The sequence below is a fragment of the Chelonoidis abingdonii genome, chromosome 1, assembly GCF_003597395.2.
Source record: "Chelonoidis abingdonii isolate Lonesome George chromosome 1, CheloAbing_2.0, whole genome shotgun sequence".
Taxonomy (NCBI): domain Eukaryota; kingdom Metazoa; phylum Chordata; order Testudines; family Testudinidae; genus Chelonoidis; species Chelonoidis abingdonii.
Window position 1 is genome coordinate 26954913 of NC_133769.1, and position 24602 is coordinate 26979514.

Genomic DNA, 24602 nt, shown 5'->3' on the forward strand with positions numbered 1-24602 from the left:
AAGCTGTTTGTCTTACAAACCAATGCATCTAATGTCAGGCTCAGAACTCAGAGGAGAAGAACATCCTAGCCTTGTCCTCAGTAGAAAGTTGCTCCCACAGGAGGTTGCATACTCGGGATTGAGGAGGCAGCCCCTGGTAGTGAAATTCCAATGTCCTGTGATATTACTTATGGGGGCAGCTCTTCTGTCTAATAACTGACCATGCACCAATCCAATGGCTGAAGTTCATGAACAATCAAAACCCATGCATCATGTAATGGTACCTCTTGCTGCAGCTGTATAACTTCCAGGTGTCTGACTGTGCAGGTGTGGAAGATAAAAATGTGGATTTCTTTTCACGGGACAGAGGAGACCCAGAGCACCTCTATGGCACCACAGCTCAGGGTCTGAGGGAGAGGGGGTGTGATGTGGTATACAAACCTCACACCGAGGCCAGGTAGCCCTGCTCTTACAAGGCTGCTGAGCATGCTAGAATTGGAGGAGTGGGTTAAAAGTACTCCGAATCCCAAACAATGGGTGGTGGGAAGACTGCAGGAGAGAAGAATCCTTCTCTGAGGAGGTCAGACAGAAGGTGGAGCCTGAGAGGGGGCCACATAGCAGGTAAGGCCCTCTGCAGCACCTTCCCCAACCATTACCCACTTTAAAAAGCAGCAAGTGTTGCAGCACCCTGCTCAGTTTGTGAAGCTATTGACTGATTGGACTACAGGAGTCATGCCTCAAACAGATGGTTCATATAGGTAGGAAGTAGCCCAGGGTTGCAGATCTAGGCTTTCTATGGGGAGCAACCTTCCAATGTTACTTTCCATAAAGCTCTGGGCTGGGATCTGGTGGAGAGGAAGGGCATTAGGATTCCCTACCATGCTCCACTAGCCACTACACAACCTAAACTTTCAAGCTTCTAATCACATGGGAACAAATGTCACCTGGTGATTAGATTGACAAACTCTTTTAGTTTATCACCTAAAACAGAGTACAGGCTTAGAAAAATGTAAAGTTAGTGAACTAATTCACTCTCTCCTCTGGCATATGCAATGTTGGTTTTGAAACGGATTTTTGACAAGAAGCATTATGTGAAAAACAAGAACAGAAAATGTGGAAATGGCAGAAGTGCTAAGTAACCTTTTTGTTTTAGTTTTCACCAAAATGGTTAGTATTGATGGGACAACTAACAGTGAATGTCAGTGAAAATGAGGAAGGATCAGAGGCTAAAATAGAGAAAGAACAAGTTAAAAATTACTTAGACAAGTTATCAGACGTTTAGGAGCATGAGCTTTCGTGGGTGAATACCCACTTCGTCGGATGCATCCAACGAAGTGGGTATTCACCCACGAAAGCTCACATTCCTAAACGTTTGTTGGTCTATAAGGTGCCACAGGACTCTTTGCTGCTTCTACAGATCCAGACTAACATGGCCACCCCTCTGATACTTAGACAAGTTAGATGTCTTCAAGTCACTAGGGCCTGATGGAATACATCCTAGAATGCTCAAGGAGCTGACTAAGGTGATATCTGAGCCATTAGCAATTATCTTTGAAAAGTCATGGAAGACAGGAGAGATTCCAGATGACTGTAAAAGGGTAAATATAGTGCCAATCTATAAAAAGGGGAATAAGGACAACCCAGGGAATTACACACCAGTCAGCTTAACTTCAGTACCCAGAAAGATAATGGAGCAAATAATTAGGCAATCAATTTGCAGACACCTTTGCAGAAGATAATAAGGTGACAAGTAACAGTTAGCATGGATGTGTCAAAAACAGATTGTGTCAAATAAAGCTATTAGGGCAGCAAGCCTTGTGGATAAGGGAGAAGCGGTAGACGTGGTATATAGACATGGTATATCGTGACTTCAGTAAGGCATTTGATACCATCTCTCATGACCTTCTCTTAAACAAAGTAGGGAAATACAACCTAGGTGGAGCTACTGTAAGGTGGGTACATAACTGGTTGGAAAACCATTCCCAGAGGGTAGTTATCATTGATTCACAGTCAAGCTGGAAGGGCATAATGAGTGGGGTTCCACAGGGATCAATTCTGCATCCATTCTGTTCAATATCATCATCAACGATTTAGATAATGGCACAGAGAATACACTCATAAAATTTGCAGACCACACTGGAAGAAGCTGCAAGTGCTTTGGAGGATAGGATTAAAATTCAAAGTGATCTGGACAAACTGGAGAAATGATCTGAAATAAATAGGATGAAATTCAATAAGGACAGAAATACTCCACTTAGGAAGGAATAATCAGTTGCACACATACAAAATGGGAAATGACTGCCTAGGAAGGAGTACTGCAGAAAGGGATCTGGAGGTCATAGTAAATCACAAGCTAAATATGAGTAAAGACTGTAACACTATTGAAAAAAAAGCAAACATCATTCTGGGATGTATTAGCTGGAGTGTTGTAAGCAAGACACGAGAAGTGCTGATTAGGCCTCAGCTGGAGTACTGGGTCCAGTTTTGGACACTACATTTCAGGAAAGATGTGGACAAATTGGAGAAAGTTCAGAGAAGCAACAAAATGATTAAAGGTGATTGAAAAAATTGGATTAGTTTAGTCTGGAGAAGAGAAGACTGAGAGGGGACATGATAATAGTTTTGAAGTACATAAAATGTTGTTACAAGGAGGAGGGAGAAAAAAATTTTCTCTTTAACTTCTGAGGATAGGATAAGAAGCAATGGGCTTAAATTGCAGCAAGGGTGGTTCATGTTGGACATTAGGAAAAACTTCCTAACTGTCAGGGTGGTTAAGCACTAGAATAAATTGCCCAGGGAAGTTGTGAATCTCCATTATTGGAGCTTTTTAAGAGCAGGTTAGACAAACACCTGTCAGGGATGGTCTAGATAATACTTACTCTTGCCATGAGTGCAGGTGGCTGGACTAGATGACCTCTCGAGGTCCCTTCCAGTCCTATGATTCTATGATATATAACTTTTCATTTGCTAAATTACCCAGTTTTTGCATGAAGTTTAACCATTGTTGTGTGCTGATGCTACACAAGTGTAATTAAAAAAAACCCAGCAATATATAGCACTGCTTGCTAAACATGTATGTGCTGGTGATGTGTCTTTCAGGTATAGCAAGTGAGGAGTTTTTGCAACAAAAATTACCGATAGTGTGCATCCAACTTATTTTTTTGCTCTTTTTCCCCTTCTAAAATCCTAAGCCTATGGGCCACATCTTTTCCATGTTCAATTCCTTTAAACAGAAACTTTGCAATTGCTTCAATTGATATATAAAAAGGAATCTTTAGCTCCTGATAAAAATAATTAATTGTATTCTTAAATAGAAATCTTGTTGCCTGACTCTGATACCCATATTCTTGAGCAGTTGTCTTCAGTGAGACTTATGGAGTGAGGTACTATTCAACATCAACGAGGGTATTACAATATGGCCACTGGACTTAAAAAAACACTAGTCCCCGTAAGCAGATAGGAGCAGTGTCTGACGCACATCAGTCCTTCCTTTACTTCAACATCTTCTTAAATGGTAAACTGGGGTTATGTATTCTTAAACATCACTGATGAGATTGAAAGCACAATTAAGATAAAAACCACTATAGAAAATGACTTGACTAAATATACTAAACAAGCAGCACAGGATTACATTCCAAAATCCCATATGCAGAATTTTTCAATTTAATGTAAATTACTTTACTGAAGCAAAAAAGATGATTGCACTTTATCATGTACTATGAGTAGATTGCAACGTATAGTAGAAACAGCATTTATTTCTACAAAGGCTTATCAGAGGCCATACAAGTCTTATTATGGGGGAAAAGAATGAAGCCATAAACACTACCTCACTGCCCTGAATTCCACATCTGTTTCCTGTGCACTTGCCAAAACACTACCAATATCATTAGTGAACTTTGACGACACCACTGCTTTTTTTGTGAATGAGCAATAAGATGTTAACAGCAAGTCATTTGCTATTCAAGCTTGCATATATTTTGCAGCATGAAGGGGAAGATTCTATCAGCTTTCCACACAAAGAGATGTCACTGAAGTCAATGGGAGTTCTGTGCAGGGAGAGGTTGTAGAATCAGGCCAATGGAGAGCATGCTCATGTATCTACGAAACAGCCTCCAGTCTTTCTATCAGATGCTCTGATCTTGCCAGATCTCACACACTAAGCTGGCTCATGATGGGAATGGAAGATTTCTGAGGTCCTTTTTGGTGCTACTGGAAGTATTGATGATGATTCAGTAGATAGCACTCCTGGTGTACACCACAAATATTTCTATAAATATAATGAGATATTTCAGGATTTTTGTACCAGTGCCCTCTCCTGGATGGCATCAGACCTGCTGTAATTATGTCACTCTCTAGGACAGGGGTCGGCAACCTTTCAGAAGTGCTGTGCCGAATCTTCATTTATTCACTCTAATTTAAGGTTTCACATGCCAGTAATACATTTTAACATTTTTAGAAGGTCTCTTTCTATAAGTCTATAATATATAACTAAACTATTGTTGTATGTAAAGTAAATAAGGCTTTAAAAATGTCTTAAGAAGCTTCATTTAAAATTAAATTAAAATGCAGAGCCCCCCGGACTGGTGGCAGCACCAGGCAGTGTGAGTGCAGTGAAATCCGCTCATGTGCCGCCTTCGGCACCGTGCCATAGGTTGCCTACTCTGCTCTAGGAGGTTGCTCAAAGAGAATAAAACTTAAGCTATGGAGATTCTTATTTAATTCCAGTGGCAGAAGTTGGTATATTTAGAACAGAAGAACAGACATCGTTTCTTCGTGCAATGTTTATGGAGTAGCTTGACCACTACATCTGTATGTATACTGCAATGGATACATTATGCTCACTGTGATGACTAGGAATGTTTAATGTTTTCTCTGAATACTTTGTTGGGTGCCTCAGTGTCCCTAGGCAGTTCTTAAGTATTGGCAGAGCAAAGGGTCAGTTGCACCTAAATGGCTGACCCTCTGTCTCCTAGCAACTGATGGCCTGGGCCCTCCTCTGCAAAGAGTGCCAACTGAAGGTGTGGAGACAAAAGATCAGGTGAGCCTCCTGGCCGCGAAAGGAACTGAGCAGAGGAGGAGCGGCTGGAGGGGTGTGAGTCTAGAGCTGGCTGGGGGCGACGAGTGAAGTGCAGACCGGGGTCTGGCTCACTGCCCCCAGAATGGACCGGCGGAGGGTCTGGTTCGCTGTATCTACAAGCTCTGTTTTAGCCCTGTTCCTGTCATCGAATAAACCTGTTTTACTGGTGGCTGAGAGTCACGTCTGACTGCAAAGTGGGGTGCAGGACCTGTTGGCTTCCCAGGACCCGCTGGGCGGGCTCGCTGTGGAAGTGCAGGAGGGGAGGATGCTGAATGCTCCAAGGAGGAGACCAGAGGTGAAGACGTGTGAGCTTCTTGCCCTGAAAAGCCTGCTCCAAGGGAGAGGAGGCTCCCCAAAGTCCTGACTGGCTTGGTGGGGAGCAGTTCCAGAGCATCGCCCGGGGACTCTGTAACATCACCTAAGTCACATTTAGGAAAATTCGGGGGACTCTGTGACATCACCTAAGTCACATTTAGGAAAATTCAGGGGCAGGGGGGCTATAAATTTGTGTAAATTGAGTATTTTTGTTACAAGTTCACTGACTTCAAGAAATATTGTTTACAATGATTCTATGAGAGATATCACATTCATCTTCACCATCATCATTTCTGTCATAATGATATAGAACTGAAGGGAATTGCATGGGTAGGTAATGGAGCAGGTATAATTGGCAGCAATACTACACTTCGGCTGACAAATACAATGACTGGAAAATACTTAGTGGAGAGACTTGTATTCGTTTCAACAGTTCTGTACTGTTTTGCTAAAAGGAAATAGTTATATGTTTTCTGCTACATGATCTTTGACATGACAACTGTCACAAAACCCTGTTTAATTTTGGTAAATAGCAGAAAAGTTTGAGTTAGATGTGATGGACAAGAGGTTAAATGCTACTTCAAAGAGGATTAAAGAAAAAAAGAGCCAAATTCTGCAAAGGGTGGTGGTAGCTCAAAATACACTTCTTCAATCAGAATTTGGCTGAAAGTGATTTTTCTGTTACTACATGCATTAATTTTTTTTAAGTACAAAACAAAATTAAGCAAACCTTAACTGTGGCCCCAGGGAAGAAAAGCCAGTTGCCAGTGTCCACAGGATCAAGATTATCTTCTAAGACAATTTGTCTGTGAGCAGCATTTATGATCAGAATGTTGTCCAATGCCCAGCAGGCTTCATACACTTCACCAGCATGTACATACTCCTGTTTCCACTGAAACTGAACATTCTCTCCTTTGGCATCTTCAGGAAGGTACAGGATGTGGATGACGGTGCTGACATTAGAAGGGGCTCTGTAGAACATCAAGATACAGAATCAGATCGATATCAAGCCAATGAAGGTTTGCCTGATCAAAGTGATTTGCCAGATGGGATATAGTTACACCCATGTCCTAACGTGTCCATAGATTTTCTGTGCACAACAGAAAATAGTTTTAATGAGCAAGGAGTTCAAGCATAAATCAAGATAATCCTGTCCAAAATACATGAGAAAATGAAGAGAAATAAACATTCATTAAAATCTAGTGGTACTTTACTGGAATGATACATAATGTTCTAGGAAAACCAAATTGATTTTACTATGAATTATTTACAATGGACACCATTAAAGTCAGAATTTGCCAAAGATTTTACATGGTGGGATCTGACATTTTACAGTTTCAGCCTCTGCTTAGAATAGAAAATAACTGTGGTAACCATATGGTATCTCTTACAAATTTTGACATTTTAACAGCAACCACTGAATATCTGATTATAAAAGAACATGTTGCTTTATAAGCCACAGTGTAAGGCACAGGCCCTGCACCAGAATTTACAATTAGCTCAGACAAACAAACAGAGCAATAGGTGTAAGAGGGCCTGGAGCCCATAGAAAGAGGGACTCATGGAAGAAATGGGTTTTGAAAGACAGATGAAGGATACCTGAAGAGCTAGAAAAGAGAGGCTGTTTCAAGCGCAGGAGGAAGCTAAAAGAAGGTACAAAACTATTTTTTCTAAAAATGTCTATTACATTTTTAAAACATATACACAGAAAAACAAACTATACATAAATTTGTCATAATACATAAAGTTCTCCTAACATATTAACCATTTACAACCTAGACTTAGCTATATTTGAAACATTTAATTACATATCGTGATGGTGCCCCCCATAAGGCTTTATGGGAATATGCTTATGAATGTATATATGACATAACTGGAATATGTTTTAAGTTACATATTCCATGTAACCCATCCCTGTAAAGGTTATGATCTACTGAATCTATTAATCCTATTTGTATGCATGTATCATTTTTGAATTCAAAGTTATGAATATTGGTTGTGTACTTGCTTGATTTTAAGTACCCTTTGTAAAGCATTTGGTCAGCTTCTTGAGAAAGGAACGTGCAAATTAAGTGCCCAATCAAGAAGCACTTAAGGGACAATGGATCTTAGAAGACTCCAATCCACACAAGAAGTCTACTTGAGGACGTTCAAGGCAGCACGTAAACAATGGCTGCTGCCTGTAAAAACTGAGTCATGCATGGACACGTGACTTGCCCATGTGACTCCAAAACTCCATCTTGGAGCTGGACTTTGCATAGGAGAGAGGAGGGGTTCTCCACCCACAAGAGAAAGTCTATTTAAGCCAGGGCCACCCAGAGGATTTAGGGGGCCTGGGGTCTTCAGCGGCAGGAGACCCCGCTTTGGCGGTAATTCGGCGGAGGGGTCCTTCTGCTCCAGGACCTGCTGCCCAAGTGTCCCAAAGACCCGTGGATTACCGCCAAAGACCCAGCACTTTGGAAGCGGGTCTCGCTTCAGCGGTAATTCGGCAGCAGCGGAAGGATCCCCCACCGCCGAAGACCCAGGGCAGAAGAAGCTCCGGGGGCCTAGCCCCATGAGAGTTTTCCCCAGAGTGAGTGAAGGACCCAGCTCCAGAGGCCCCAAAAAACTCTCACGGGGGCCTGTCATAAACAGATAGCTAAGGGTTAATGTTTCTTTTACCTGTAAAGGGTTAACAAAGGGAACTACACACCTGACCAGAGGACCGATCAGGAGACCGGATTTTTCAAAGCTCAGGGAGGGAATGTTTGGGTGTGTGTCCCCTTTGTCTGCTCTCTCTGTTCTTCGGTCTGTCTCTCAGCTATGAGAGGGATCTTTCTATCTTCAAGCTTCTAATATTCTGTTTCCCAGTTGTAAGTACAGGTATAAGAAAACAGGTTTTTATTGTTTTTTTGTATTTACATGTGTGTAGTTGCTGGAATGTTTAAATTGTATTTCTTTTTGAATAAGGCTGTTTATTCATATTTTTTCTTTTAAGCAATAGCCCTGTGAATTGTCACCTTGATGCAGAGATCATGTTTATGTGTTTTTCTTTCTTTTTATATAAAGCTTTCTTTTTAAGACCTGTTTGAGTTTTCTCTGGGTAGGCTAAGGAATGAAGGGAAGGGAAATTCTCTTTGTTTAGTATCTACTGAGGGCTCTGAGGAAGGCCTCAGTGGGAAGATAGGGAGTTGGGGAGGAGAGAGATATTCTTAACTCCGGGTGCGTTGTTTGTTTCAAGGACTTGGAAGCTGATATCTTTCCAGCAGAAGCCTGGGAGGGGGTAAATTGAGTGGAAGACTTTGGTATTAGCGGGGAGTTATTTCTTGCCTGGTTGTAATACTCAGGGCACTTGAAGTCTTGGGTCCCCTTTATGGAACTTTTTGTGGGTGGTGAACCTTGTGGTGGTTCGATGGCTCCTGGAAATTTTCCTGGGTCTCGGTTGGCAAGCGATATCAGACTAAAGCTTGGTGTAAGTTAAGCTTAGTTAGGATTCATATTGGCTAGTGTTTCTCAGTTTGTTGAGCGCTATGAGGTTCAGGGATCTGAGTAGAAGCTACGACACCTTGGCTTTCTTCTCATCCCAGGGAAAGCCATCAGGCTACTCGCGCAGATGGAGTGTCTCAATCTCAAAACTCAGTTCACCTGAAACAACTCGAACATTTTCACAGGCTGCTCAGGCTGATTTGCAACACAATCCTAAGTAAAGCAACAGACCCATTTAATCTATGTGTCTCATTTTGCTTGATCTTTGTAGGAGTTCATTTCGAGGAAAACATGGGGACACTGATGTATTTTAGTTGCTGACTGATCATGAGCCCAAAGATTGTCAAATAGTTAATTGGGATCGGTTTTGGGTTTTGGTGTGCTATCTTGGGGACAGCCTTTTGTTTAAGAGCTGCCTAATGTGTTCGTGTGTGGGTGAGATAGACAAGCTTCGGGAGTTCACCACTCTAGTTCGATATGTCAGGGTCTGCTTTGTTGGTTTGTTCTTGTTAATGCTGGGGCTACCTGGGTGTGAACGAAACATAAATATTTAAGGGTGCCCCGAAAATTTCGGACGGTGGTGACACTTGGTTGAAAAATGTTGGTGGAGATGGCGGATTGAATGTTATGGGTATTTCCTGTCTGTGCGCGTGTGAGGACAGCGGGTTTTCAGTCATGGCAAGAGGAAATGTTTGCTTGGTTAACAGCAAAATATAAACAAAAAGACAAAGCATGTAATGGACTACAGTCAGCCTGTTAGGGTGCCACTTACCTACAGAACACCAAAGATCCTCTTGACGGATATCCAGATACGTGAAGCTGTCTTCATTGCCCATTGGTCACTTAACGAAAGCCTGAATTTAATTCAGCGTTCCATTAGAACTAAGGCATCTTTGACAAGATGACAAAAAACCCTGCGATAAAATAGCAGGACAGGATATGGGGTAGGCCCTAAAAATAAGCAGAAGTCTAGTGAGACTGATGGTGAGCATGAAGCTTTCCTAAGATTGACCAGTCAGAAAATATTGGTAGAAATTGAAGGTAGACAACAACTAAGGGGCAGTGAAGATTGTGTCAGAGTATTGTTAAAAAAATTGTAATCAAAGTCATCTTGAGGGATTGCTGCATTCACACTATGTTAGAAACAGACGGGCCTGATTTCCACCATTACTATGCTGTATAATCTGGAGTACATCATGGACATCAGTGTGTCAAACCAGGTATTCTGTCGAGGAGAAAAACCCGCCCACGAACATGTCTTATGGCTGAGGTGGTGTTGTTGTAGTCGGGTGGTCTTCTGTTTTTAGAAGAGTAGTTACTTACGTGTAAATTGGAGGTTTCTTCGAGTGTGTGTCCGTATCTATATTTCCACTGTGGGTTACACATGTTGCATCTTTGCCCGGAGCCGAGAGGGAATTTGACAGCAGTGTTAAACATACACTGGTCCAGCTGCACCCCGCCTCACTCATGCCTCCTATTGATGGTGGAAAGGGCAGGGCAAACTGCCTCTCCAGTTCCTTCTCCGCAGGTGTGAATCTAAGATAACGTTCCAAAGGCGAGGGAAGGAGGGCAGATAGTGGAATACTGATAGACCACACAACTCAAAAATGTCCAGTTACAGGTAAGGAGCCTCCTCTTCTTCTTTCTTCGAATGATATCCATATCATACGCACTGTGGGTGACCTACAACATCCCTAATGAAAGAAGGAGTCCCTGGGCCTGAAGCAGCTAGGCGATTACTCATAAGGTGAGAGCCAACTAAGGCGAAAAGATAGGAGCCCAGAAAGCGTTAAGTCCAAGAAGTTTTGAGGCCCACCGCTAAGTAATGCGTAGGGACTCTAGGCGCGGTTCTGGCTTGTCCCAAACAACGCAGGGCCTGATTTTAGATAGTCAAGATCCTCCGCGTTAAAATGCCCACGCTGGGAGCGTGGAGCCTTCATGCCCCTTTTGCAATTTGTGGTTGACAGCGTGTGGAACCGAAGTGCGCCCCCTCTCTTTTGTGTGAGTGAGACACAAACCGCTCTTTACACCTGAAGAGACCACCGCCATCATTGCTGGCTGAGTGCTCTGTGGAATTGAAGCTCTTTTCTCATCATACCATTTTAGCAAGGTTTTCCTCTCCAAGGATCCCCTCGGTTAGGGGAGGAGGTCAAGAGCAAGAGTAGAATGACGCCAGAGATATCTTATAGCATTTGGGGTGACGGTATTCGCCTGTCACTGCTGGAATTTTCGAGGAGGGCCATGCCCCCAATGTGACTCGCCCAACCTTCTGCGGGCACAATCTGCTATAGCAGGCTCTATGAACTCGCTCGCAGTCTCAGAGATTCCTGCCTGGGTCAGGTGATTCTTCTATAGTGAATATTGCAAGGGCTTCCAAAGGTAGGGAATTTCTCATCTTCGCCTTCTTGGATACGGTATTATTTGTCGGTTGTTGTGTTGCAGCCATAGCTGGTATTGATGAAATGGGATTAGTTTGCTCAGTTCCCAAATTGAATGTCCACATATGGGTGAAGGATATGGTTCTCTCAAAATTGATCCTTAGAGGGTGATTTTTGGAACACGCCACAAGCAACTTGGCTTAGTGAGACGATTAAATAAAGCTGGATAGCGTCTTTGTTTATGGAGGTAGTACACCGCACTACTTGATGAGGATTCGGGTGCCAATTCCCACTCGACCTCAGATCGGTGCTCTCTGATTTCCTTGCAGCTCATACTCCTGTGTTATCGTTCATCGTGAAGATGGTGCTGGTATCCTCATCGGAAAGGGACCTTTTCATGGAATCTGGGAATCCATGATTTACTGAGAGAGATCGGTGTCCCCTGTTTAAACAGTGGAAAAGTGGGTGCCTCTGTGGGCGAAATACTCAAGAAACAGAAGGTTTAGCGGTCTACGACTGAGGAGAGGAAACTTCGGAGATATAGCCGACATTATTTTGATGTAAAGCTAATTAAGTGCTCAAGTTCGGCTCGATATATCTAGATTCAATAACCTCCAGCTTGATGCTCGTGACGATTTGTGAGTCCGTGTGTGCTATAGCCAATAGTTAAGGTCTCTATTAACCACACAAACAGCATGTCAAAGCTGCAATCACGTCAGTGCGCCTGCTGCGAGCAGACCAACACAGAATGGGGGAAGCTGTCTCTCTATGCTGACAGCGACCTGTCTCCGCTACTCCATGTGAAAGCGCCAGCACATTGGAACGTTTCAGCCCGGGCTCAGCTAGGCCCAGAAGTGGGAAGTAACTCGTCAACCCTGCTTATTCGAGGTCCCCTACGTTACTGTCTTAGGCATCCGTGATGAGTGCCACAGAGGTTCCTTCTTCTCGCTGTTGCTTCAGGGGGTCTCCACTTGAGACTTCTGCCTTTCCATGCGTCTTGTCTGAAGTTGTCGGTGTTTATGTCCTTTTCGCAGTGAGGGAAGGCCGCTTTAGGAAGCCCGAGCACAATAAGTCGTCATCCCCCTGTAGGTGTGGTCAGACCAGATCGAGTGGCAAAGAGCAGGCTCTGGGGTTGGGACACGTGCAGTAGCAAGAGTGTCCATGATCTCGCAAGGCTTTCCCACATGTAACCAAGCACAGCATCGCAGAGGCGCATAGCCCCTGGAAGTCTCGCTCCTACTATTATGAGGGCACTCGGCCTGTGTGGTGGCCCTGGAATGAGTGTGTGGTGTGTCGTGGTCACGCAACATTCACTAGCAAGGGCGCTGCACTCCCAATATGCCCGGGCATATGCTCCCATCATCTGCCTGAAGTACTGGTCTCTACTTTTCCTTCTCGACTGACTCTTCGTCTCTGTTCCTCTGGTCGGCGAAGACCCATACAGACGAGGCTTCGCTCGCTTTCACAAGCTCGATACCAGAACAAATATCGATCATAGAGATACTGTTATCCTTCAAAGTATGGGGCTTCTCGCGCGTGCTCTCTGTGGTAGGGGTTCAGGACCTAGCAATGCCTATGTCAGAGCCTAAATATAGCATAGCTTCCAAGTTCACTCATGTAGTAGTGGACCTGCATTGCTCCGGTTTATTAGCCTAATCAAACTGCTGCTCTATAAATTTAGAGGCAATAGTCAGTGAAAGCCAGTTTCACCAATCCAGAAGAAGCAACGGCAACCCGACTCAAGAAGCATGTGTTACGCACTAAGTGTTTCAAGGTCAAGTGCGAGAGAACCTTCGTCTTAGGGTGGGAGGACCTCAAGTGTAGTCGCGCTAGTCAAGACAGGCTTCCTATTGATCTGTGTTGTTAGCTTCCAACTACGGATTGAAGCGTGTACGATCTCATTATTAGATAGGTTAGTTTGGTTTTAATAGATGCTCTTCTTATTTACTCTTTTATTTTGCGCCAGGTTCTCATCTTGATTATTCATTGAAATAGTTGTTGGAGACATGCTAGTGTGGGGAAACTCCTCGCAGACTTAGTGGAAATGGAGAAGGACAGAAGCAGGAGCACGAGTTGTGTTATGTTCTTCACGAGCACACAAAAGAAACGAAAGATGTATTAGAAGCAATGTTCTGTTGGGCCTCATGTGAAAAAAGGGCAATCCGTGAATCACGTGGGAAGAACGAACAATAGTGTCGACTTTGGGTGAGGCTGCGATCCTCTCAGCGCTGGCGTGAGTTAATATCTGTGTTTATTAAACGTGATGAGGGCATATAAATTTGCTGTTACCGACAGCCGTAGGAGAATCTTGGGCAGGGAAGCGTAGAACGCTGGGAAGGTTTGCCCACCCTATTCGCAGTTTATTGCATCTCTAATTAGAAAATAAAAGCAAAACTTACCTAAAGGTGTGAGCTACTGGTAAATCTATGTGGCCCTAGTGCGGGCGTTCTGTCGCCCGCTTTTTTAATTTCTACACTGTGAGTGCCTGAGTGTATGTATCGATCAGGAGGTCTCCTCCAAGAGCTGGGGTGTGGTCGCCCCTCTCAGTGAGGAGGACATGCGGCACAGGCCTTCCGCAAACATTAGGGCCCCCCGCATATGGTTCCTTGGTGCTCCTGATGTAGTGGGGTGTGCATGGCTCTCCCTCATGTTGTTTATCGGGACACCTCTACATACTCAAACTTGAGAGAGAAAGGGATAGATCTCTTGGTGACAATGCAACTTGTCAGCTGGGCTGCCGGAGATCCTGGAATTCAATTCCTGGTTTGCCTGACTCCCTCAAACCTGACAAGTCACTTTTGATCTTCCGTCTCTCAGTTCCCATCTGTAAAAATGTGAGTAGATATGTCCCTTCCATTTGTCCGTCTTTCGCTATTGAGATTGTTAAGGTCGTTCTGGCAGGCAGTAGGGTGTGGTGATTGTCGCCCCATCGTGCTCTTGTGGGGAGGTGGTTTAAAGAGGGACCTGTAACACAGTCCCCAGTGGGTTACGCTCAGACACTAGGCTGTTGGGTGCCATATAAGTACATAATGGACCATCTCCTCAGCTCTTGCAAATTGGGATAGCTCCACTGAAGCCAATGGAGCTAAACAAGAGCTGGATCTGGCCTTGTCGTCACAAGATATGGTTGTGTGTAAGAACATAAGAACGGCCTTACTGGGTCAGACCAAAGGTCCATCTAGCCCAGTATCCTGTCTGCCAACAGTGGTCAATGCCAGGTGCCCCAGAGGGAGTGAACCTAACAAGTAATGATCAAGTGATCTCTCTCCTGACATCCATCTTCACCCTCTGACAAACAGAAGCTAGGGACACCATTCTTTACCCAACCTGGCTAATGGCCATTAATGGACTTAACCTCCATGAATTTATCCAGTTTTCATTTAAACGCTGTTATAGTTCTAGCCTTCACAACCTCCTCAGGCAAGGAGTTCCACAAGTTGACTGTGCGCTGTGTGAAGAAGAACTTCTTTTTATTTGTTTTAAACCTGCTGGCCATTAATTTCATTTGGTGGCTCCGAGTTCTTGTATTATGGGAACAAGTAAATAACTTTCCTTTATTTACTTTCTCCACATCACTCATGATTTTATATACTTTTATCATATCCCCCTTTAGTCTCCTCTTTTCCAAACTGAAGAGTGCCAGCCTCTTTAATCTCTCCTCATATGGGACCTGTTCCAAACCCCTAATCATTTTAGTTGCCCTTCTCTCAACCTTTTCTAATGCCAGTATATCTTTTTTGAGATGAAGAGACCACATCTGGATGCAGTATTCAAGATATGAGTGTACCATTGATTTATATAAGGGCCACAAGATACTCTCTGTCTTATTCTCTATCCCCTTTTTAATGATTCCTAACATCCTGTTTGCTTTTTTGACTACCACTGCACACTGCGTGGATGTCTTTAGAGAACTATCCACGATGACTCCAAGATCCTTTTTCTGATTCGTTGTAGCTAAATTAGCCCCCATCATATTGTATGTATAGTTAGGGTTATTTTTCCCAATGTGCATTACTTTACATTTATCCACATTACATTTCATTTGCCATTTTGTTGCCAAATCACTTAGTTTTGTAAGATCTTTTTAAAGTTCTTCACAATCTGTTTTGATCTTAACTATCTTGAGCAGTTTACTATCATCTGCAAACTTTGCTACCTCACTTTTTACCCCTTTCTCCAGATCATTTATGAATAAGTTGAACAGGATTGGTCCTAGGACTGACCCTTGGGGGACACCACTTGTTACCCCTCTCCATATTGAGAATTTACCATTTATTCCTACCCTTTGTTCTCTGTCTTTAACCAGTTCTCAATACATGAAAGGATCTTCCCTGTTATCCCATGACAGCTTAATGTACGTCAGAGCCTTTGGTGAGGGACCTTGTCAAAGGCTTTCTGGAAATCTAAGTACACTATATCCACTGGATCCCCCTAGTCCACATGTTTATTGACCTCTTCAAAGAACTCTTAACAGATTAGTAAGACATGATTTCCCTTTACAGAAACCATGTTGACTTTTGCCCAACAATTTATGTTCTTCTATGTGTCTGACAATTTTATTCTTTACTATTGTTTCAACTAATTTGCCCAGTACTGATGTTAGACTTACTGGTCTGTAATTGCCAGGATCACCACTAGAGCCCTTTTTAAATATTGGCATTACATGAGCTAACTTCCAGTCATTGGGTACAGGAGCCGATTTAAGAGACAGGTTACAAACCATAGTTAATAGTTCCGCAACTTCACATTTGAGTTCTTTCAGAACTCTTGGATGAATGCCATCTGGTCCCGGTGACTTGTTACTGTTAAGTTTATCAATTAATTCCAAAATCTCCCCTAGTGACACTTCAATCTGTGACAGTTCCTCAGATTTGTCACCTACAAAAGCTGGCTCAGGTTTTTAAACATCCATTATGTTTAAAAATATGTTTAGTTTGTAACACAATTGCATTTGATTGGAAAACATTAACTCTGCAATTATGTTCTTTCCAAAACATACAGGTATAAGAGCATTCCCAGACCACACAAGTTAAGTTAGCACCTGCTGAATCACAGTACCAATATTTATTTAACTTAGCAGCTGTTTTGAAGATTTGGGGATGGATTTAATGCATCCTTCATATGATATTCTGTTGGGTTAATCTTAAATGGAGGTCCAAGGAACGGTTTGGTGCACAGGCTAAAATTTGTTTCCATTGGTTAGCAGAGAATAATTGTCCTAGTTCCTGTTCCCATTTTTAGGGAATCTGTCTTTAATTTATATTTGCTGGCTAAATTTGCATATAATGTTGTCATAGGTTTTGGCAATCTGAGTAATATTTGAAGAAATGCAAGCAATTCAAGTGGGTCAAGCGAGTGCAGGCACTGGGCCAAACAGATGGGAAATGGCATGTTTAGGCTGGATATATTGCTAGTCCTTCTTATTTTCTAGATAGAACCTTTCTTTTAATATTTGTAAAAGAGAGGAAGTTATTTTCAATAAACTGACTGATGGTCAAAATCCCTTTCCTGATCCAATCTGGCCAGATGAATGTGTTGCCTGCTATATAGAATTTCAAATTACCCTAGATAGAGGCCTCACTAGAGGTAGGATTGGAACATAACAACTTTATCCATGAAATTAAGGATTTCCCCAACCCAAATTTTATCCAGGGTAAGAAACGGATATCTGCAGATATCTTTCACTCTGTCAAAAGTTCTTGCTGCATCAATTGAAATCATTGTATGGAAATTGCCAGAGTTTTGATGGAATGCCATAACATTAATCAGTTGATGAGTGTTATCTGAACCATGCCTTTTCAAAATAAATTCCACCTGGTAGGGGTGAACCATATTACTTATTACTTTTTCAAGTTTTTTGGCCAATATTTTTGAGAGTATTTTTATATCAGTATTGATTAAAGTGATGGCGCTATAGCTGTTACACTTTTGTGCATCCTTACCCAGTTTTAGTATAGAAATTAGGGTTTCCCTGAGAGTAGGAGGTATCTTACCTTTCTTTAAGGCATCTTCGTAAATGAAAACAGTTTAGGGGCCAGAATTTCTTTTAAAGTTTGATACAATTTTATTGGTAGGCCATTAGGGCTGGGGGGTCTTCCTGGACTCATTGCCTCCAACACACTGATTATTTCCTCTGATTGCAAGGGAGAGGCCAGCTTGGTCTCCTGCTTTTCTGACATTTGTGAGAGGTTAAGTTTGTTAACAAAATTATTCAGTTCTTCAGGTGGTGAATCATTATTGTAAATAGCTTGGTAAAATTTCAAAAATTGATCATTGATCTCCTTTTGACTACTAATAAACTGTCCTTGTTCTGATTTGGGTGATGTTTTTTGGGATCTTTGACCTCCCACTATGAATCTGAAAGAATTTTCTCTGTTCTCTCCCTCGACTCCCTGTACTTTTGTTTGAGTCTAAAAAGTGCAAATTCTGCTTGTGCCTTCGCGGCGACTGGCAGAGTGCCCCCCGTGGCTTGCCACCCTAAGCACGTGCTTGGCGTGCTGGGGCCTGGAGCTGCCCCTGAGTGGGAAATGACCCCGCACCTAACAAAGACTTTTAGTGTATCCAATAGGGTGAATTGGGATATCCCTAGTGTATCATTTCTTTAAAAGAAAACCTGAATTTCTTCTGTGGCATAGTTCTGAAAATGTTTATATTTCAACAGAGAGGAGTTCAGTCTTGACCTTTTACAGATCTAGTTTGTCTCAGGGTGGGGGAGGAATTGTAGTATCACTGGTACATGTGTAACCCACACACTTCCTGGGTGTGGTGCTCTGTCCCCCTCTAGTGGCACTGAGACCACTCAGAGATTAATGAGGCTGCTACAGCCTTAACTGAGAGCCATGTGGCTTTTAGCTCATGCAGTAGAAACTCATGCATTTAACTCCAGAGGTGCCAGGTTCAATCCTGCCTGCTGATAACCAGGATGTGTCAGTGCTACACATGGTCAGAGATCATGATAGACAATTTCATTATTAAGCACTGAGTCCACCAGATCTGTAAGAAACTATTCATCAATAGGAATGTGGGGAGAAAAAAAATGTAAAATTCCTCATTGTAAGGGTCTGCAACCACCACAGAATCATGGATTATTAGGGACCTCAGGAGATCATCTAGTCTGACCCCCTGCTCAAAGCAGGACTGTTCCCTAACTAAATCCCCAAATGGCCCCCTCAAGGATTGAGCTCTTAACCCTTGGTTTAGCAGGCCAATGCTCAAACCACTGAGCTATCCCCTCACCCCTTTTAATAATGTTTCTTGCATGTGATTGTGCAGCCGGGGCTTGGCCTGACATCCAAAAAGCAATACCTCATTAAATCTCCTGCTATGATGATTGATTATAGTGGGATATTAATTTGGAAAAAACTTGTTAAAAAACTTGAATCATCTTTGTTGAGTCTATATACATTTAGTTAGGATATACATAAAGTCAAAGATCTTCTCTTCGATTCTTCCTGTCAAAGGTAGGGGCCCGGACAGAGACAGATGCATCATTGAGGTGAATACCTGGCTGCGAAGATGGTGTCGCCAGGAGGGCTTTGGCTTCCTCAACCACGGGATGCTATTCGAGGAAGGACTGCTAGGCAGAGATGACGTTCACCTTTTGAGGAGGGGAAAGACCCTATTTGCACACAGACTGGCTAACCTAGTGAGGAGGGCTTTAAATTAGGTTCGACGGGGACAGGTGAGCAAAACCCACAGGTAAATGGGGAACATGAAGACCTGGGAGATGGGTCGGAAACAAGAGGGAGCATGGGCTATAATGGCAGAGAGAAAGGAGGGTCAGGGCAAAACTGGGAGGCAAGATCAAACCAGTATCTTAGATGCCTATATACAAATGCGAGAAGTATGGGTAATAAGCAGGAAGAACTGGAAGTGTAATATAATTAACTTGACATTATGTCCTGAACTTGGTTGGTAATACACGGATTGGAATGTTGGTGATGGATGGGTATGTTTGCCTTCAGGAAAAGTAGACAGGGGAAAAAAGGAGGAGTGGGTGCTTATATATTAAAATTATACACTTGGAGCTGAGGTGGAGCATGGCATAGGAGACGGAAGTGGTTGAGGTCTCTGGGTGTATTGATAAGGGGTAAAAACAGGTGATGTGGTAAGGCAGTCTACTACGGCCCACCTAACCAGGTGGAAGGTGGACTGAGGCTTTTTTTGAAACAACTAACAAATCAATCAAGCAAGATTTGCGTGGTGATGGAGGACTCACTATCGCAGGTATATGTTGGAAAAGAACCCGCGGGGGCACAGAACAATCCAATAGTTCCTGACTGCATTGCAGACCTTTTTATTTTCAGAAGGGTTGAATAACGTCTACTGGGGAGGGAGCTGTTCTGACTTTGATTTTCAAATAGGGAGGCTTTGTTGAAGGATATTTTTTGAAGTAGAAGGAAGTTGGGTGAAGTAATCCGAATCATAGAGTTTGCGCATCTTAAGGAAGGGTAGAAGGAGTCGAGCGGCAAATGAAAGCTATGGATTTCAGGAAGGCCGGATTTGGTAGGCTCAGACGAGCTGAATGTAGGTCCCATGGGGATCAGAGAGGGAAAACAACAGAGGAGAGCGCGCAGTTTCAAAGGACATATTTAAGGGCCACAAAGCAAGCTGATCGAATGGGGTGGAAGATAGAGAAATGTGGCCAAGACCACCTTGCTTACCACGGAGATCTTGCTCTGCTACAAATAAAGAGAGTTCATATAAAAATGGAACCTAGGTCAGATTTGCCAAAAGGAAGAATATAGGCAAACAACTAGCAGGAATGCAGGGCAAGGTTAAGGGGCAAAAGGCACATGAGTCTAACTGCTAGGCGAATAGAGGGAAAGAATGCTTTTTATCATCATTAAAGCAGAGGGAAACCCAAGGACGGTAGAGGGGCCCAGCTTCCCCTCAGTGAGGAGGGGAAGACACAGTAACAGGAAACTGGGAAATGGCAGAGATGCTTAATGACCTTTTTTTCAGTCTGTCACTGAGAAGTTCGAGGAATGTCTACATGGTGAATGTTATGGAAGGTAGGTTTAAGACGATAAAAATAAAAAAGAGCAAGTTAAATCACTTAGAAAGTTAGATGCCTGCAGTTCACTGGGGGTGATGAATGGCATTCACTAGAATACTCAAAGGATGTATAAGAGGAGGTATTGAGCCTCTAGCTATTATCTTTGGAAGTCAATGGGAGCGGGAGAGATTCAGGACTGGAAAGGGCAATAGCGTGCCTCTATCAAAGGGAATAAAACCAGGAAAATAACAGCAGTTGTTTAACTTCCTGTGCAGGAAGTAGAAGAAGTAATTAAATATTTGCATACTTGCGAGGTGGTAGGTGATGGGAATAGGCTGGATTGTAAGAACAATCGTTCACCATTGAGCTTTTCTTTGATAGTGGATAGAGCTTGTGGGATAAGGGAGAGCGGTGGATGTGGTTACCTAGACTTTAGTAAGGATTGATACGGTCTCGTGATATCCTTATCAAATAAACTAGCAAACCAATATTAGATGGGGCTACTTAAGGTGGGTGCATTACTGGCGATCAACTCACTAAAGAGTAGTTATTAATGGCTCCCAACTCCTTCTGGAAAGGTATAACAAGTGGGTTCCGCAGGGGTCCGGTTTGGGGACGGCTACTGTTCAATACTTCATCAATGCTAGGATGTTGGCTAGAAATATGTTTATTAAGTTTGTGTGAACAATACCAAGTGGTGGAGGATTGCAACTGCTTTTGGGGACAGGAGTCAAATTAAAATGATCTGGCAATTGGAGAAAATGGCCTGATGGTAAACCGGATGAGTATTCAATAAAGACAACTGAAAGTGTCCATTAGAGAAGGAACAATCAGTTCCAAATACAGACTGGGAAGAACGTCTAGGAAGGAGTTATGGGCAGAAAGAGATTAGGGGTCATTAGTGGCACAAGCTAAATATGAGTCATGTGTGATACTGTTGCAAAAAAAGCAACATGTGTATTCCTGGGATGCATTCAAACGGGCTGTGTTGTCACAGACACGCGAGAAGTCATTCTTCGCCTTACTCTGTGTGGTTAGGCCTCAACTGATTTGTGTCCAGTCTCTGGCACGCTTTCCCAAGAAGATGTGGAGATTGGAGAGGGTCCAGAGAGCAAGCAAGAATGGTAAGGCTTGAAACCATGACTATAGGAGGCTGACGACATTGGGTTTGTTTATTTGGAAAGAGAAGACTGAGGGGGACATAATAGCCGTTATTTCAGGTATCTAAAAGGGTGTCATCAAGGAGGGGAAGAAACTTGTTCACGTACCTTAATGAATAGAAGAAGAGCAATGGGCTTAAATGCAGCAAGGGAGATCCTTGGTTGGAATGGAAAAAGTTCCTAATGTCAGGGTAGTTAAACTTGTAAATTGTCGGGCGGTTGGGATTCTCTTCTGGAGATATTTAAGAGTAGGTTAGATAAATGTCTATCAGGGATGGTCTAGACAGTATTTGATCCTGCCATGAAGGCAGGGGACTGGACTCGATGACCTCTAGAGGTCCCTTCCAGTGCTAGAGTCTATGAATCTATGAATCTTAGCATTCTCCAGCAAAAAGCTACCTTCCTCATCTTTATTTACATCTAGAATTTGTGAAATCGAGTCTCTTGTGAAACACTATTGTTACATCTTTTGTTGGTAGAAGGAGAAATTGTTAAACACACCTTTCCCCATCCACTCTTTCCTAAATTTCTCTGCCTCCAAGTCATTAAGATGAGTTTTCTGTAGGAAAAGAACATCTGCTTTCAGCATTTTTAGATGAGTAGTAATACTTTTTCTTTTTATTTGTTGACTCACCCCTTCGATGTTCCAGGAAACAAAATTTATAATATTAGCCATAAGGAGTGCTGAGACAAAATATCTCTCTATCAGGCACCTGAATAGTGTAATTACTTGCGCCATTGTTAGTTCCAGGTTTAGGAAAGATATATCTGGGACACCCTCACCGCACTGAGTTATGAAGGGGAGTCAAAAGGGTACAGAGGAGGGCAGACTAGGAAAGGTAGAAGATAGGTATAACATGAGAAACAGAATTGATCAAGGATTACTTAAAATATACATAACTGTTACCCAAACTGAAATAGGATCGAATGTTTAGGAAACTTGCAAGGGGATGGCCTCATCACTTTCTTCCCCCCAAATACCAAACTAGGATATACCTAGAGTCTCATTAAGTTTATAAAGAGGAAATAGTCTCATGCCAAGGGCGGCCAAGGTTTCTGCACTATTCACAACAAAAAAGGAGGAAGATGGCTAGCATCTCAACTTAAGAACAAGTCTACGGTGGAGATATGAGAAAGATGTACAAATTGTTTAAATAACCTTATTCCAATATAACTGAATTATTTGCAAATAGAGGTTCAATTCTGCCCTACCAGTGCCTTGTCCATGCTGGATTATAGAGTGAGTTATTAACCCCATAGTTAATAACATATTTTTCAATTAATTGAACAAAAATAAAAACTAAAGAACCTGAACTATTATTGAAAAAAACAACTAACAGTCTCATACTAACACATTCTCAGGAATTTTGGTGACTCATAACCAGAATAATTATTTGTGAATAGGATTTTAGAATATCAGATTTCTTTACAGTTTGAATGGAAAAGAGTTGTTTTAATGCATTCTGTCTATGTCTTCTGCGGGGGGCTTTTACTGTAGTGAGATCAAATACCTTCCAGCTTCTTCTGTTGTCATAAAATTAAGCATCTTGCCTTCCTTTTTCACTTTGAAAGTAGCAGGAAAGTAAACAAGGTAGTCCAAGCCGAATTCTTTGATAGGGCTCTTGATGTACTGAATTTATCCCTCCTGTCCATCATGTCCTTGGTGTAAAAAATCTGCAAAAATCATCAGCCTGTATCTGTTCCATGTTTGGTTTTTAAGTTCAAACATGGGTTGAACTTAAAACTGGGTTTTTTAAGAATGAGTTTCTTAATATTGTATTTTAAAAACTTCACAATTATGACCAAGGCTTTGCCTTTGGAGAGGCTTTTGGGGCAAGGGAGCAGTGGGCTCTCTCAATATCTAAGTTCTGATCAGGAGGGAGAGACTGACAGCACTGACAGAATGGTGCATAAAAATTGCACATACCTCCCTTTTTCCAACCCCTCTGGGAGACCTACAGTTTTCAGATTGTTTCTTCTTGATCTTCCGTCAAGATCATTAACCTTCTCCTGCAGTGCTTTAATAGTCATTTCCTCTTGCTCTGAGGTTATATTTGTAGTAATCATTGTGTTCTGTGGTGAGAAGATTCTGTTCTCAGCTTCCTCTAGTCCTGATGCTAATCCTTGCAAATTAGTTTCATGTGTGCTATTAATATTTTTTATCTCAGTTTTATCTTCGAATATTTTTCTCAAGATCCCAATCTCAAGTGACCACTCTGTTGTAGCCAGTCCATAATTTCATCTAGTCTCAGAGGAATAGCCTTTCCCTGGTCAGAGGACTGACAACTTCTGTTTTTTAGGATTTAGTAGGAAGTCTGGAGATGGAGAAGCTTCCATAATGATATTACATTAAAAGAGCAGAGTTGTAGTTGTAGAAAAATATCTCATGAATATAAAATGGGGGGAAAAAGCTGATGGTTATGGATTTTAGAAGGTGGGGAAGCGATATGTAAAGTTATGCAGCCACTATCCCTCTAACAGCTCCTGGAAGTCAACAGCACAAAGCCATTCTATTCTAGTCTTACACTATATGTGAGCACCTGGGTGTGAACAGGAAACAAAGGAACAGGAAACAAAACAAAGATTTTGATCTAAGTTACACCAGTGCAGATTGTGAAGATTTGGGGAGTTTGTTGGTACATCTCATGAATTGTGAGATATTAGGGGCTTTTTATATGCATCTGTGTCAGACTGCAGACTCCATTTGGATGTGGGGTTCTTTACTGTCTTTGTTACCTCTTTACCTTCATGCTGGACTGAATTTCCAACAGGGTCACTAAATCTGAATTGTCTTCCACTGAGCTCTTTCTAGAGGGATAGCTCAGTGGTTTGAGCATTGGCCTGCTAAACCCAGGATTGTGAGTTCAATCCTTGAGGAGGCTATTTGGGGATTGATCCTGCTTTGAGCAGGGGGTTGGACTAGATAATCTCTTGAGGTCCCTTCCAATCCTAATGATCTATGATTTTAACAATGAAATCACTAGGTAGGACTCTGTGGTAGGACTCTCTGGTCACTTGTGGAGACTGACCAGGGAGTCACTTGACTGAGGGACTGGAATTTTATAAGAGGCAGAAACTGCTCCATTTGTGCTCTTTTTTTGGACAATTTTCACCACCTTGAGATGTGGGAAGCTTCTGCAGCAGCTAGATGAGGCAAAGGGGATGGGGGGACCCTGCCTACGTGAACACTGATGGTCCTTCAAAGGCTTCCAAGGGAACGATGTGCTACT

At 42.5% G+C, this 24602-nt stretch overlaps 1 protein-coding gene across 1 annotated transcript in view; it reads right to left on the minus strand.

Moving 5' to 3' along the window:
* RELN (reelin) overlaps positions 1-24602 on the minus strand; it is a 468247-nt gene that overhangs the window by 195043 nt on the left and 248602 nt on the right. The window contains exon 10 of the mRNA XM_032796143.2: positions 6102-6342. Coding sequence (XP_032652034.1) covers positions 6102-6342 — 241 coding nt within the window. The remainder of the gene's footprint in view (positions 1-6101; positions 6343-24602) is intronic.